A 14,351-nucleotide genomic window follows, 5' to 3' on the forward strand; every position below is an offset into this window, starting at 1 on the left:
TAAATTTGCACTTGAGTTCATCTATATAATGCAATGTATTGACCTTGCTTGAAAACTTAATCACAGCACCAACTCACTTCTGTATAAATTATATATTCACAGATTCTGGGGGGTTTGATGTGGACATCCTTGGGGTCATTATTTTGAATCTGAAACCAATAAGAAGGAGAATCTCTGTGTCCTCTCCCAGAATATAAATGCGTTATGGTGACATGACCAGCCTGTGAGGACAGGAGTGACCCAGAGGGGTTGGTATGCCTGGAGGGGTGGGTTTCTCTTTTTCTGATCCTCTCTCTTACCTCTTTCATCTTTCTTTCTTCTCACAGATTGTCCTGCCATGGATCAGTTCATCTCAGCTTTCCTGAAGGGTGCTTCAGAAAAGAACCTCCAACAATTAGCTATGGAGTTCCTGCCTCAGTACTCCACATTGATCAGTAAGGCAGGAGGCATGCTCTCTCCAGAAACTCTCTCTGGTATTCACAAAGCCCTCCTGGAGGGAAAACTCCCAGATGTCGTGAGCCAGATTCAGGAAGCGATTACTGCTGCAGAGAATGCTGTCCTGGAGGTGGCTGTGATCGGGGAGTCTGGGGCTGGCAAGTCCAGCTTCATAAATGCCCTGCGAGGGCTGAGCCATGAAGCAGAGGAAGCTGCTGCTGTTGGAACTGTGGAGACCACTATGTATAAAACCCCCTACCAACACCCAAAATATCCCAAAGTGACCTTCTGGGACCTGCCTGGGACCGGGACTCCCGATTTCTCCATAGACACTTATCTAGACCAAGTGGGATTTACCAACTATGACTTCTTCATCATCATTTCTTCTTCCCGCTTCAGCATCAATGATGCCCTCCTGGCCCAGAAAATTAAGGATGCCAGGAAGAAGTTCTACTTTGTTAGAAGCAAGGTGGACAGTGACTTATATAATGCAGAGAAAACCAATCCCAGAACCTTCATGAAGGAGACAGTCCTTCAGAGTATTCGAGACTACTGTCTGACTAATCTCATAGAGATTGGAGTGTCCGAACCACGCATCTTTCTGATCTCCAACTTTGATCTGGGTACTTTTGATTTCCCAGACCTGGAGGAGACTTTGCTGAAGGAGCTCCCCGGGCACAAGCGCCATATGTTTGCCCTGCTCTTGCCCAATATCTCTGATGCTTCCATTGAGATAAAGAAACATTTTCTTCAGGAGAAGATCTTTCTGGATGCCTTGAAGTCAGCAGCTGTGGCCTTTGTCCCCTTTATGACCTTCTTTATGGGCTTTGATTTGCCTCAACAAGAACAGTGCTTGAAGGATTACCGAAGCTATTTTGGCTTGGATGATAAATCCATTGAAGAGATTGCTAAAAAGCTGAAGACACCCTTGGAAGACATCAAGGACCAACTCAAGTGCTTGGATTTCTGGTCCATTGTAAAGGATGACAGCATAGTAACACAAGCCAGGAATGCGGCTGAAGCTTTTTGTGCTGTGAAAGGAGGCCCTGAATCTTCAGTTATCCAGGCTTTGAAAGTCTACTATAGGCGCAAACAATTCCTTAACATAGTGGTTGATGATGCTAAACATATCTTGAGAAAGATGGAAACAGTAAATATTGCCTAGCTAAACAGTAAACAAATTTCAGGGCTTGTGTGTCCAAATTCACAATAGGGTTGGTTGTCCTTCCACCAGACTTCAGGGCCAGCTCTTCCCTAAGGTCCACAGAAGTGTATTCCATGGAGAATGTCCATTGGTTTCCTTTAGAGATCACTACCATGAGTGAATTGATTTTTGTCCCATACCCTGCTTTCTGTGTTCATTGATTTATTATTCTTGATAATAGTCAGCAACAACATACCATCTGATTCTCTATGTTAAGAGGTAACCTATTTCTGATCCATTTGCACCAAATTTTAAAAAAAGTCTGTAATAACAAGATGAGACTCAGACATCACCATTTCTCAATTCCTTTTCCCATTTATCCTCTCAATACCGTCCTCACTGAAATAAAGAATGGTCTATAAATATGAGGACACGGTTAAAGGCATAGTAAAACATGACCAGGAGTGTTGGGAGCCATCTAGTATATGAAATAGTTAAGTTTAGATTAGTAATCTACTTCAGCTTCTATGATTCAGCTTGTACAAACAATCACCAGGCCATTCAGACCACCTGCATGGATCTTGCAGCCAGGCTGCTAAATAACATACTGTGCTTTGTTCTTTCTGCTGAACTTTTTACCAAGCCAACATCCTGGGCACAGAGGGTATTGTGAAAAGTCCTTTAGCTGGAAAGCCCCTTAGCCCCATGCCCTATTTCCTTCTTCTTAGCCCCATGCCCTATTTCCTTCTTCTTAGCCTCATGGCTTACTTCCTTCTTCTACCTGTATAAAACTAGCGTGTGAAAAATAAAAATTTGTCAGCTTGATCAGACCTCCTGCCTTTCTGTCCGTTCTTTGCATCTTTTGTTCCCGTTGACTGTCCTGCAGGTCGGGGTACAGGAGGTGGGGACAAGATGAAGTAGTGAAGTAGGAGAAGACCCAGGAAAGAACATGATGCATAAGAGGTCAAGGGGGATCTGTAGTTAGGAACACACACACTAATGTGAGAACAGGGGCTCCCAGTTGCAGAAATGGCAGAAATCTGATGGGGACTAAGGACAGCAGAGGGAGTCAGAAGATGAACAGAGGGAGAGAGGAAACTGGAGTCACTTCAAAGAAGTCCTAACATATGAATTTGTGTTTTCCTCAAGGAAGGCAGAAGGCAGAATGGCACAGAGGTTTTGACACTTGCTGCTGCAGAGGTCCTGGGTTCAGTTCCCAGCAACCAGATGGTGGCTCACAGCCACCCACCACTCCAGTTCCAGGGTGGTATCATGTCTTCTTCTGACCTTCATGGGCTCTAAGCATATACTTATATACAGAAAAATAATCCACTTATATTTATAAAAAATAAAATAATAAATCTAAAGAAGAATCTTCAAAAGGTATTTATTCGCACGTGTATTTTATAAGCAACTGATTAAATAAATTAAAGGAAATCATGACAAAGGCGTACAGCTCCCCTCACAGGCTCGCTGCCCCAACGCACATAGGCTGAAGTTAACACGCTCATGGAGAATCCACTTTCCTGATCTATAGCAGCATTGGCTCCTCAAAGCTATCACATGCATTTCATATGATGGAAATGACACACTTAAAGAAAGCAGAGAAAGAAAACAAGGTGAAGTAAGTAATTTAGGAGATGACTGCAGTCGTGAGACTGCGTGACCTAAAAGTCAATACAGCGGCCTTTCCGTCCCCAGTCTCCGTATTGTGTAGGCTCTGGGCCACTGGGTCCACCGTTTTCTTTGGTAACTGGATTAACATCATCTGGAAACTTCTGCGGTGGGCCTCTCTCCTCAGGCGAATCATCTGGTGAGTCAAAACGACCGACAGGCAGCTTTGACTTCTTAAGGGCTTGCTTCATAGGCTCAGGCCTTCATGGTAACTCATTTTCCTCAAAGAATGATTCTGAAGAGATAAGCTTGTTGCTCTCCAGACAAAAGCCATCTGTGACACAGAAAGGATGTGCACCCAGGTGGGATTTGTTTTTTTTTTTTTTTTTTTTCTTTTGCCTTTGGGATGAAGTGTATTTCCTTCATGACTTAAGGCTCAGACTGCAAGTTCACCGATAAGTCTACCTTGAGGCTGAAGGTGTTATGGTACGTGTAACTGGCTGAGACATGGCCACTGTGTCTCTATTTCAAGGCAACACCCTGGAGAAATCCCAAACAAGGTGGTGGAAAAACACATGGCTGTTCAGTGTGAAGGAGTTTGGTTTGGGTTTTTGTAAAGAAACACTTAGAAGAAGAAGCTAGGAGATGTCATCTAAGGGGACAGGTATGGTACGCCAGATTTTCTCCTCAGACTGTTAGAGGGGCTTTGGAAGACCAGGTAGCCAGCTGGTGAGATGGCTCAGTGGGTAAAAAGCGTTTGCCACACAGGCCTGGAGACCAGAAGTCAAATCCCTGCATCCATGTAAAGGAGGCAGAAGAGAATCAACACCACAGAATTGTTCTCTGACATTCACACATGTGCCACAGCAAACTGTCCATCTTCCCCAACAACAACACACATGCACAGGTAACAATAACAACAATGATAAACACAAAAATTATAAAAATGGATCAGATGACATTGAACACGTGCCTGCTGCAATCTGACAGCAGCAAAGATAAGAATTTAGGTTACCTAGCTGAGCCTGGACACATTCAAAAACACCAGAGGAAAGCTTGCTGGGGTAAAGTGGCGTGTGGTCTGTGTCCCATCTGGCTTCATCTGCAGGCGAGAGCTGCTGGAATCATCTCAAGCCCCTTTCTGAGGCATTCTGGGAAGGCCAGCTTCAAATGTGATGTGGATAGGAGAGGACATTGGTGTTAGACTTTGTGATTCTCTCATATGTAAAGGCTAGATTTAAAATGGTGTGTGTGTGTGTGTGTGTGTGTGTGTGTGTGTGTGTACACTTTTATGTGAGGATGTGTTCATAGGTCACGAGACCAGAAAAGGGATCAGGAAAGGGGAAGAGATCTTATGGCTAGTGGGAAATAGAGAAGGCAGTGGAGCACAACAACACAACAACAACGCAACACAACAACACAAAAGCAGAGATTGGAACTAACTGGGGAACGGGAGGGGCTGTGGGGAAGGGGTCATGGGGGATGGCAATGGGGGAGGAAGTGAATGACGACAAAGTTTAATGACATATGTGTTGGGATTCAGACCCATGCCAAGGGGCTGAAGTGCACATTTAATTTACCAAAGTGGACCATGTTCTCCCAGCAACCCTTGGTCCCTACCTGTTACAGGGCATGGCTGGTGTACCTGCCCAACCCCTTGAACTTTCCAGCTGAGCTTCCCTTCCCCAAGAAGCTCTTTCCTATATAATGCAGACATTTTGGTCTCTCTCTCCCCATCTCTGTATTCTCTCTCTCCCTCCCTCCCCCCTCTCTCCCTCCTTCCCTCCCTCCCTTCCCCCTCTCTCTCTCCCTCTCTCTCTCCCTCCTTCCCTCCCTCTCTCTCTCTCTCTCCCTCCCTCCCTCCCTCTCTCTCTCCCTCTCTCTCTCTCCCCCTCTCTCTCTCTCTCTCTCTCTCTCTCTCTCTCTCTCTCCCTCCCTCCTTCCTTCCCTCCCTCCCCCTCTGTCTGTCTCTCATCTTCTGTCTCCTTTCCCATGGGGACTCCCCTGGGCCTCACAGCTTGGGATCAATGAACCCATTGGGGGGTTGTTTCCCAATAAACTTGCCTTTACAATACTCTGATTTGGCCTGAACTGGCTCACTTTACCAGCAGAGAATAACTTATCAATGTGTATGGAGGTGCCATGACTAAACCCTTACTTTGTATGCTAAAGACCTGATTAATTAACCTTCCTTGTTTATATGCCTCTGCCTCCAACTGTGCAGACCCACAGGGAACATCAACTGTGGCCCTGAAATGAAGCTCATGAAATCCATCTCACTTACTCTTCCTGAGGGCCACACCCAGGGCCTCCCCCTCTCCAGTCATTCCCATTCCCACTCCCCTACCTACCTTTGAGTCTCTGCCAGATGCTAAACACAGCTGGCTGACTTCTTGCTAGAGCAAACTCTTGAGTAAATACTCCATGCTTGCTTTCACTTTGGATTTTTATTGTTTATTTCTACAGGGTCAAAGAGTATCATAAAGTAAGCAGGAAACCAAGTGAAGATAAATCACATGATATCCAAAGCTTGGGCTGTGGCTGAGGTAGGCCTGCGGGAAACGCATAGCTTTAGACGCCTGTATTAAGAATACAAGAAAAGGTGGCCGTGGTAAAGAGCCGTGATGTTTTAAAGGCCTCAAACCAACAACCTACCGGTGGTGGGTGGCAGAGTAGGAGGCTCCACGGAGAAACCTAAGGAGCTCCAAGTGGGGGGAAGGGTTCCAGGGTGCTGCAGAAGACACTGTAGCTCTTGCAGTAGAGGAGGAGATGGGAGAGACCAGGGGAAAAGGGAGATGTCCCCGTGGGTGTAGAAGGTCAGAGGTATTAGCAAGCTGCAGGACTAAGAGAGGTGCCCATGTGGAGGGCACAGCAGGCCAGAGCCCAGAAAGCAGATGTTAGGGAGCAGGCAGGGAGAGGCAGCAGCTGAGACTCAGAGCTTGGAGTCCAGTCTTGTGAGGGGCAGAAACAAGCCATACACACCTTAGAGTCCGGCCAGCAGCTTGGTTCTGAGCAGCAGTGTGTCCTGTACGGGCCGCTTGCTCTGTCTTTTGAGGTCCTCACCACTGTGGCCCATAAGTTCTTTCTTGTATTTTAACTACCTTCTAAGTTGCCCATCTTATGTAGATCTCAACACAACCATGGTGGTCTTGGTAACTGTAGACAGTCCCAGTGGTTCCACTGGACAGCACTGATGTGAAGTGCATTCAGCAGAAATGGTGTGGCAGCTGTTGAATTTGGGTCCTTCTCCAGGCAACCTCGCCTACTGACACCTTCTCGGGAGGGTCCGCCACAGTGGACCACAGCTCTCAGCCCTCCTAGCGGCACGAGGGCACACGGCTGTTTGTACAGTTACAAGCATATTTCTCCTTTCGAATACAGACATTTAACATATCGCATGAGATAGCAGTTTACTGTGTACCTGGCTGTAAGACAATTTCATCTACCTGCAAGCAAATACACGCTAGCAACTTAAGCAGGTTTGGCTTGGCTGTGCTATTCCGTAGATTAGACAGATGAAGGTTATTTTTATATTATTTGCAACTAACTAAGGACATGCCCGCGAGTTGTTGAGAAACATTCATGTTAATTAGCAACAATATCAAAAGAAAACAGCTTAAGGAAGGAGAGGTTAATTGACCTTGTGATTTGAGAGAAGCTACGGAAGCCTGGGCAGAGTGGCTTAGTCCTTGGTTGCAGACCTGTGTGGCAGACTGTTTACATCTTTGTGGACCAGAAACTGGTGATTTCCTTCTACCAGCCAGGACCCACCTCCTAAAGGACCCAGAGCCTCCGAAATGACAACAGCTTCGGGAACAGTCATTCAAAGCAGAAGACAGTGGGGGAATGTTTCTGCGTTGAGCCACAGCAACAGTAAACAAAGCTGTGTGGAGCTCAGTGGGAGAGTGTACTCAGCATGAGGAAGGCCTGGGTCCAATGTCAAACCACCAGGCACAAACCACAGACTGCACCGAAATAAGCAAACTCAGCTAATCTGAAGCAAACACTTTTTTCCTTTCTTTTGCAGCCTTAGACATTGAGTCTCACACACGCTGAGCAAATGCTCGCCCTGGTTCTGCCTCCATCTCTACTTAATAGCTGGGCACATGGGTGCACAGAGCCCGTGAAGCCTGTTGAGGGAAATAGAACGTTCTGGACTCCGTTCTCTCGTTACCTATCACTGGCTCTACGTTTCAAGGCTAAGCTCACATGTCTGTGAAAATGTTTTCTTGGTACCAAAAACTATATATTTCAGCAACAACTGTGAAGAAAACCTAAGGAGAACAATGTCTACTATTACCTCTTAAAACAAAAGCTAACCGCACATGGCTCTGCATGCCTGGACGCCCAGGATTTGAAAAGCACAGGCAGGAAGATCAGGTGTTCAAGGTCATCCTGGTGCCAGTAAAACCTGGGTTATGTAAGATCCCCTTTTTCCAAATCTAAATCCAAACCAACAACCAAAAACACAACTAGAAGAAAAGCAAATGCACAAAGCCAGATCCCATTCTCACACGCAGGCCTGGACGGGCTCTTCTTGGCTTTCTGCTGCCCCCATGTGGCTATTCGCTTCCCTTGCAGGTGAGATGACTGTGCCACTGAATTCTGATACAATCCTTCATCATGGTCCTCGAATGATCTTGTCCTAGGTACAGTGCTGTGAACAAGTCTTCCTCGTCCATGAGGCAACATCATTTCATTTCCCACGTCAGTTGGGGACAGGTGTGACTGGTTGCAGGTTACCACACAGCAGTTACTCTCAAGGGCTAGCCTTTTCTAACTCGGTCACTCTACCATTAGAGGCTCCTGCTGACCCTTCTAAAGCATTCCCATTCCTGATTCCTTCACAGCTGCCACTTTCCACCGGACACCAGTATTTGTCATGGTCACTGTGCATGGGTGGCAATGCTCCCTAACTGGGCTGACTTAACTTGGTTAGGTTATACATGTTAGCACCTCTGGGATCCCTTGTCTGACCTTTCCATCACCGCACCGCTGTCCCTTACCCCAGGCTATTGATAGTGACTTTACATTTGTAAGAAGGAAAGTTTTATACTAAAAGACTTTCATCAGGAAACCCCACCCCCATCACCACCCAGTGTTATAAAATATGCAGTGGTGGGCAGGGGCACCTGGTAGGTCCATGCCAGGGAGTCCCCCACCCTCAAGAAATCATGCCATGTGATAAACTTGGTATAAAGAAGGCTTATTTGGGGAAGGGAGGGGAGTGAGGACCTCAAGAAGGGGCTGAGGCAGACGGACAGGAGCACAGCCATAAGGTTAGTGAAGGGGGAACAGAGAAGGACAGAAAGAGAGAGAGAGAGAGAGAGAGAGAGAGAGAGAGAGAGAGAGAGAGAGAGAGAGACAGACAGACAGACAGACACAGACAGACACAGAGAGAGACAAAGAGAGAGCAGAGAGAGACTGAGGAGAGGGAGATGGAGACTGAGGAGAGAGAGATGGAGACCGAGGAGAGAGAGATGGAGACTGAGGAGAGAGATGACAGTTTACCAGGAGAACTTTACAGAGCCATATTGGAGAGAGAACGAGCTAAACTAGACCCAGGTAACAACAGAACCGAGGAGCCCAGAGTAACTGCAGCCATTGGTGTGCTGCCCACATCTTACTGCACAACCTCAAGTGCTGAGTTCTTTTCAGCTGCAGTTAAACCAACTGACCTCCCTGAGCCCCACAGAGGCTGAGGTAAGACGGCTGCCTTTCAACAGCCTTGAGCCTGTGCAAACATCCTGCTATTTGCCACACCCTAGGCCTGAGAACTGACTGTCAATTTATGATTCCTTCTTTACTATCCCCTGAACATCTGCTCATTTGTGCTTCAAAAGGAGACTGCTCTGCCCTTTAAGGTCTTATTTGATGGGTCCCAGTCTGATCATGACCCAGGCCAGCTAGGAGCATTTCCTCGTGGTGAATAAAATCACCCGTGGTTTATTTCTGACTTCGGTGGGCCTTTTTCATTATTTGAATGACCCGGGACCTCATCAAGAATGAGCCACAGAATGAGGAGCCAGAGATTAGAACATAGTCTTAGAGTTGGATTGAAGTCAAGCAGAGCAGTTTAGGAAAGATGGTGGTGGTGAGGAGCAGGTACTTAAGTTTGAGTGAGAACAGCTGAGTTGAAATCAGCCAGAGCTCAGAAGGAACAAGAAAGGCTGAGCTCATTCAGCAGCAGATATCAGAGGCTGAAAACATCCTAGGTCTAGATAAGACTGTAGGGAAGCTAGAACCTTCTGGAACTAGTCCTAGGTTAGCAGATGGAGGCAGTAAGCCTTAGTGATGGCACTTCATGCAGGAGAATAAAAGATATTTTACACTGAGCGTCCATATGTCTCCACCTAGTGTTTGGCTGTGGGATCTGCAGCTGCTCCCAGACATTGCTGGTTGATGCCTCTCTGAGGACTGGGTACTAATCAAGAATAGCAGAATATTATTAGAAATCATTTCATTTAGCTCCTCACACTTACCCCAGTTGAGTTTGGTTCTAACCTGGGCCTCTGTGATGTCCTCCATCCAGGCAGTGTCAGATGTTGGCTCCCTCTTGAGGTATGGACCTGTCATTGTTTGGCCACTCCCACCACCATCACTGCATCAGCACATCTTTCGGAAGGACAGACCGTACCCAACACTTTTCTTAAGTACATATGTAAATGCAGGCAACACACCCTAGGCAATAATAACTTTTTCCATAGTAAATAACCTGTAGTTAGAATATTTTTATAAGTGAGTTGCTCAGCACATATGATGTAAACTGTGTGTGTGTGTGTGTGTGTGCGTGAGTGCACATTTGTGGTGTTCTACTAAGACTAAGCTAAACATTTCATGAAAGCAGGATTTTCTCCTGTGTTCCCACTTCCTGTTGGTCTCTGTTTACCTTCCAAGTAGCATCCATCAACCCTATTTTTTAAATCTGCACTCAGGCAGACAATAAAAGGTAATGTTCATCTTTTTGAGTCTTTTATTTCAATAGCCTTTCTTTTATTAGACACATTTTTCAGTTAATTGAATTATATGCCTAGACAAAAGGAAAGTCTCTTGTGACCCTAAATTACCCAATGTCTGTGGGATAGTAGCTGATCAATAGATACCTGTGCATTGAAATCCTGATTGGAATTAAGTGTATCAGCTCATGGTAATCCTTTGCATAGCTTTCCAATTCTGGGTTTAAGACTCATGGTAGATCTTTGTGTAGCATGCCAAGGTGCTGGGTTTAAGACTCATTGCTGCAAACACAATCACTGCAAACTGGCCTTTGTCTAGGAATCGCAGTGGACACATCATATATATCCTAAAGGAGCAGATAAAACAGCAACACCCCAAATCACCATGACTCAGGCCAAAGTTAGAAAAATATTTTAATGCTGTTTTTAAAAGTATTTGTTTTTTTTAAATTGAAACAAGTTTCAAAGTCTGTGATGAACTTCTAATCCTCCTGCCTCCACCTCTCAAGTGCTGGGTCTATAGGCATGTACTACCAGAGTTTTGGGAGGCAGGTCCTTCATCAGCTGAGCTATGTCCTCAGCCTACCTAAACTCTCTCTCTCTCTCTCTCTCTCTCTCTCTCTCTCTCTCTCTCTCTCTGTGTGTGTGTGTGTCTGTCTGTCTGTCTCTGTCTCTCCCTCCCTCCTTCTCCTTCTCTCTCTCTGTTTCTCTCTGTCTCTCTCCCTCCCTCCCTCCTTCTTCTTCTCTCGCTCTCTCTCTCCCTCCTTCTCCTTTTCTCTCTCTCTGTTTCTCTCTGTCTCTGTCTGTCTCTCTCTCTGTCTCTCTCTCCCTCTCTCTGTCTCTCTATGTGTGTGTCTCTTCATTTGGCGTTAGTGCTAGGTTGGCTTTGAACTTGCAGTGCAACTGAGGATGATACTAATTTTTTGAGCATTCTGCGTCCACTTCATGGGTCCCAGATTGATAGACTTTGCCACCAAACCCAGTTAATAGCAGAACATTTTTCAAAATTTAGTTTTTATTTATAGATAGAGTCTCAATAATTCCTAGAATTAGGCAACTCTCTTGCCTTAGAAGTATCTGGGACGATAAATCTGCATCCGCACAGACAGGTATCCAAAACTTGTGAGATCGGATTTGTGTCCTCTTAGAAGATCGATGCATTAATTCTACAGGTTCAGTGCTTGTGGATGAATGGTTCTGGTTCATACATGATATGTGGGGTTTGATATGTGAAAAATACAAGGGAGATCTAATGTACATGAGGTTAACAGAAAACGCTTTCTGGGGGAAGAGAATCTGGTCAGATTAAAATTTGGACAAGGCAGCTGGTTGGGTAGGAAGAGAAGAGGAGCCACACATATATTTAGTACTATAAACACAAATCAGTTTCCTGGCTGGGGCACCACCTAAGAGGCATCAGCCAGGGATCAGTAAAGTAAGGTACATGCTCTCATCCAGTGGAAAATCTGAGCTACAAGGACACACAGCTTTTACTTTCACAATTCTTTGGAGATTTTCCCTTGGCAGTTAGGGATCTCAGGGAAGGAAGCCACTCTGTAAAGTTCTTTGAAATAAGCATGTTCATTACAAAATGCTTGTTTTGAGACTTTAGCTCAGATGACATATTGCCAAAGCAGTACTCTGTTTTTGTCTCTGTTTCTCTCTCTGTTCTCTGTCTCTCCCTCTGTTCTCTCTCTCTCTCTCTCTCTCTCTCTCTCTCTCTCTCTCTCTCTGTTTCTCTCTCTCTCTCTCTCTGTTTCTCTCTCTCTCTCTCTCTCTCTCTCTCTCTCTCTCTCTCTCTCTCTCTGGTGCAGGGATTGAATTCAACACTCCAAACATACTAAGTGGACATTTTACCAATGAGTTCCATCTCACCAATCCCACTTCTTAAAAGTCACATTAAGGCTACTGTTCTCCAGGACCAAAGCCTGAGGCTGACCAAGCACCTTCCAAGGCTTAGCAAGACTTCTGGCCACTTATTTATAACTATGCACTTTGCTCTGTGCTTTCAAAAAGACAACTGGATTTTCATGCAAAGATGATTTTACTACAAATGTGGGCAAACAATAGATTTCTGATTCTGCAAAATGGATGTGAGTCTGACTTATAGTCGGAATGTAAATAGGATTGAATAAAAGTTTAAATTTTGCTGAGGTCTTCAACCTAAATGGGAAACAGGTTAGTCTAAATACTATGAAGCTGGACACCTGCAGTGCCCAGATGACTGGGGTCATCTTAAGCATCATATTGAGATTCAGCCTCAAGCACAGAAAAAACAATAAGAACGATTAGAACCGAGGTGATAGACAGTCTCAGTTTTGCTTTAGGACCAAGTGCATCCATTACTCTCATGGGTATCTTCTAAGTCCCACATACAGAATAAGGAAATAACCCATCTTCATCCTGTTTCTCCTGAGTAGTGCAATATTCCATTTTCATTCAGTAAAGCATCCTTAACGAGATTTCACAGGATAAGGATGAGAACTCTCTCAACAGAATTCTAGAGCCTTGCTTTCTGCCATCGGGAAGACTTTCCATTTATCCCACAAATGGAGGCTGTATCATATAAATAACAGAACAGTGGTAGCTTTATAAACAAAGAAGGCACATGACCAGTATGTAAATTAGAGCAAAATGGCCACACATGCCTCAGCACCTGAAATGTTAGAGACTCTGTGAACACCAGTGAGAAGGGCTTAAGTGTTCTGGTAAAGACAACACTCTACTTAAGTGATAAGTGTTACAATCTCAATGCCCTGATACCTCAGTGCTTGACTTACCAGAGCTTTCTCTTCCCCTGTAAAGTACTTAGAAAGGAGTCTGCAAAAGACTGAGGGAAAAACCCATTTGTCACAAGAGATATACTTAGTACTGGTTTTTGGTTTATAATGACCTGTCCCAGAATGCAGGTGTCACGCACCTCACTGTCAGAGATGAAACTGTGATTGCACACAGATGGTCATGACATGGCTACGATGAGACACAGTCCAACTCCAGAGCTCAGTGCTGGATGCCAGTCCTGCAGCGGTCCAGCCCTTTCTGCAGCGCTGCTTTCACATCTCGATTCCTCAAGCTATAAATGAGGGGGTTGAGCATAGGAGTGAGGACTGTGTAGAAGATGGACACCATCTTGTCCTGGCTTGGGCTCCGGTATTGTCTTGGCCTCAGGTAGATGAACATGGCTGCTCCATAGAAGAAGGAGACAGCTGTCAGGTGGGAGGAACAGGTGGCCAGAGCCTTTTTCTGGGATTTAGCAGAGTGCATACGAAGTACACTTCCTAGGATGCGAGTATAGGAGGCTACAATGATGGAGAAGGGAAACAGCAGCATGAGGACACAGCAAACAAACACTACCTTCTCAAATACAGATGTGTCCACACAGGCCAGCTTCAGCAAGGAGAGCATCTCACAGAAGAAGTGGTCCACCTCTCTCAAGCTACAATAGGGAAAGGTCATTACCACCACCATCTGTACCAGACCATCCACTATCCCAATGGCCCAGGAGCTCCCAACAATCTGCAGACAGACCTTCTGATTCATGAGAACGGGATAGTGAAGTGGGTGGCTAATAGCCACATAGCGATCATAAGCCATGAGTCCCAGCAAGAGCCCCTCAGACCCCACAAGACAGACAAAGAGTCCAATTTGTATGCCACAACCGGCAAAGGAGATGGACTTCCTGCCAGACAGGAAGTTGACTGCCATCTTGGGCACATTGGTACAGACCAGCATGAGGTCCATGAGGGAGAGCTGACTGAGGAAGAAGTACATGGGGGTATGAAGTCGGGAGTCCGTGTAGATGAGGAGGATGAGGAGGACATTCCCACACAGTGCTGCTGTGAAGACTAGCATGACCACAGAGAAGAGAAGAAGATCTTTCAGGCTGTAGGAGAAGATGCCCAGGAGGATAAAGTCATCTGTGGATGACTGGTTCAGCCACATGTCAATGCTCTGCTGCTGTGCTGGACTATCTGAAAACATAGACAAAGACATATTAGTTGATACACCTCTCTCTTGCATCTCATCCCAGACTGACACTTGCATTTCGAATGAAAAATAAATACAATTGTGTTTCTTTCTGGTGTTATGACTGTAACTCACTAAGAGTTAGTTTTAGCCCACATGCTGGATCGTGATATCTTGTCCTCTCCTCTCCTTTCATTAGAAAAATAAAAGCATTGGGGGGATAGGTGAGAGAAAGG

The 14,351-nt window shown here is 45.6% G+C and overlaps 2 protein-coding genes and 1 pseudogene across 3 annotated transcripts; 1 reads left to right on the forward strand and 2 right to left on the reverse strand.

The window, feature by feature from the left end:
- Positions 1-337: 337 nt before the first annotated feature.
- LOC308426597 (interferon-gamma-inducible GTPase 10-like) lies at positions 338-1,600 on the forward strand (the record flags this gene model as incomplete). Its single annotated transcript, XM_080924429.1, has 1 exon — positions 338-1,600. One exon carries the CDS (start codon positions 338-340, stop codon positions 1,598-1,600), a length of 1,263 nt encoding a protein of 420 aa, XP_080780555.1.
- A 1,646-nt stretch (positions 1,601-3,246) lies between these two features.
- On the reverse strand, positions 3,247-5,526 carry LOC308426268 (succinate dehydrogenase assembly factor 4, mitochondrial-like; annotated as a pseudogene). Its single transcript has 2 exons — positions 5,478-5,526; positions 3,247-3,592 (listed from the first exon to the last, which is right to left on the reverse strand). The product of its transcript is annotated as a succinate dehydrogenase assembly factor 4, mitochondrial-like (transcript).
- A 7,623-nt stretch (positions 5,527-13,149) lies between these two features.
- LOC308425077 (olfactory receptor 2V2-like) lies at positions 13,150-14,091 on the reverse strand (the record flags this gene model as incomplete). The annotated part of the gene is made up of 1 exon (XM_080922278.1): positions 13,150-14,091. The coding sequence occupies one exon, from the start codon at positions 14,089-14,091 to the stop codon at positions 13,150-13,152; it is 942 nt and encodes a 313-aa protein (XP_080778404.1).
- Between the last annotated feature and the right edge of the window lie 260 nt (positions 14,092-14,351).

Source organism: Micromys minutus (assembly GCF_963924665.1).
Source record: "Micromys minutus genome assembly, chromosome: 10".
In the NCBI taxonomy this organism is placed as follows: domain Eukaryota; kingdom Metazoa; phylum Chordata; class Mammalia; order Rodentia; family Muridae; genus Micromys; species Micromys minutus.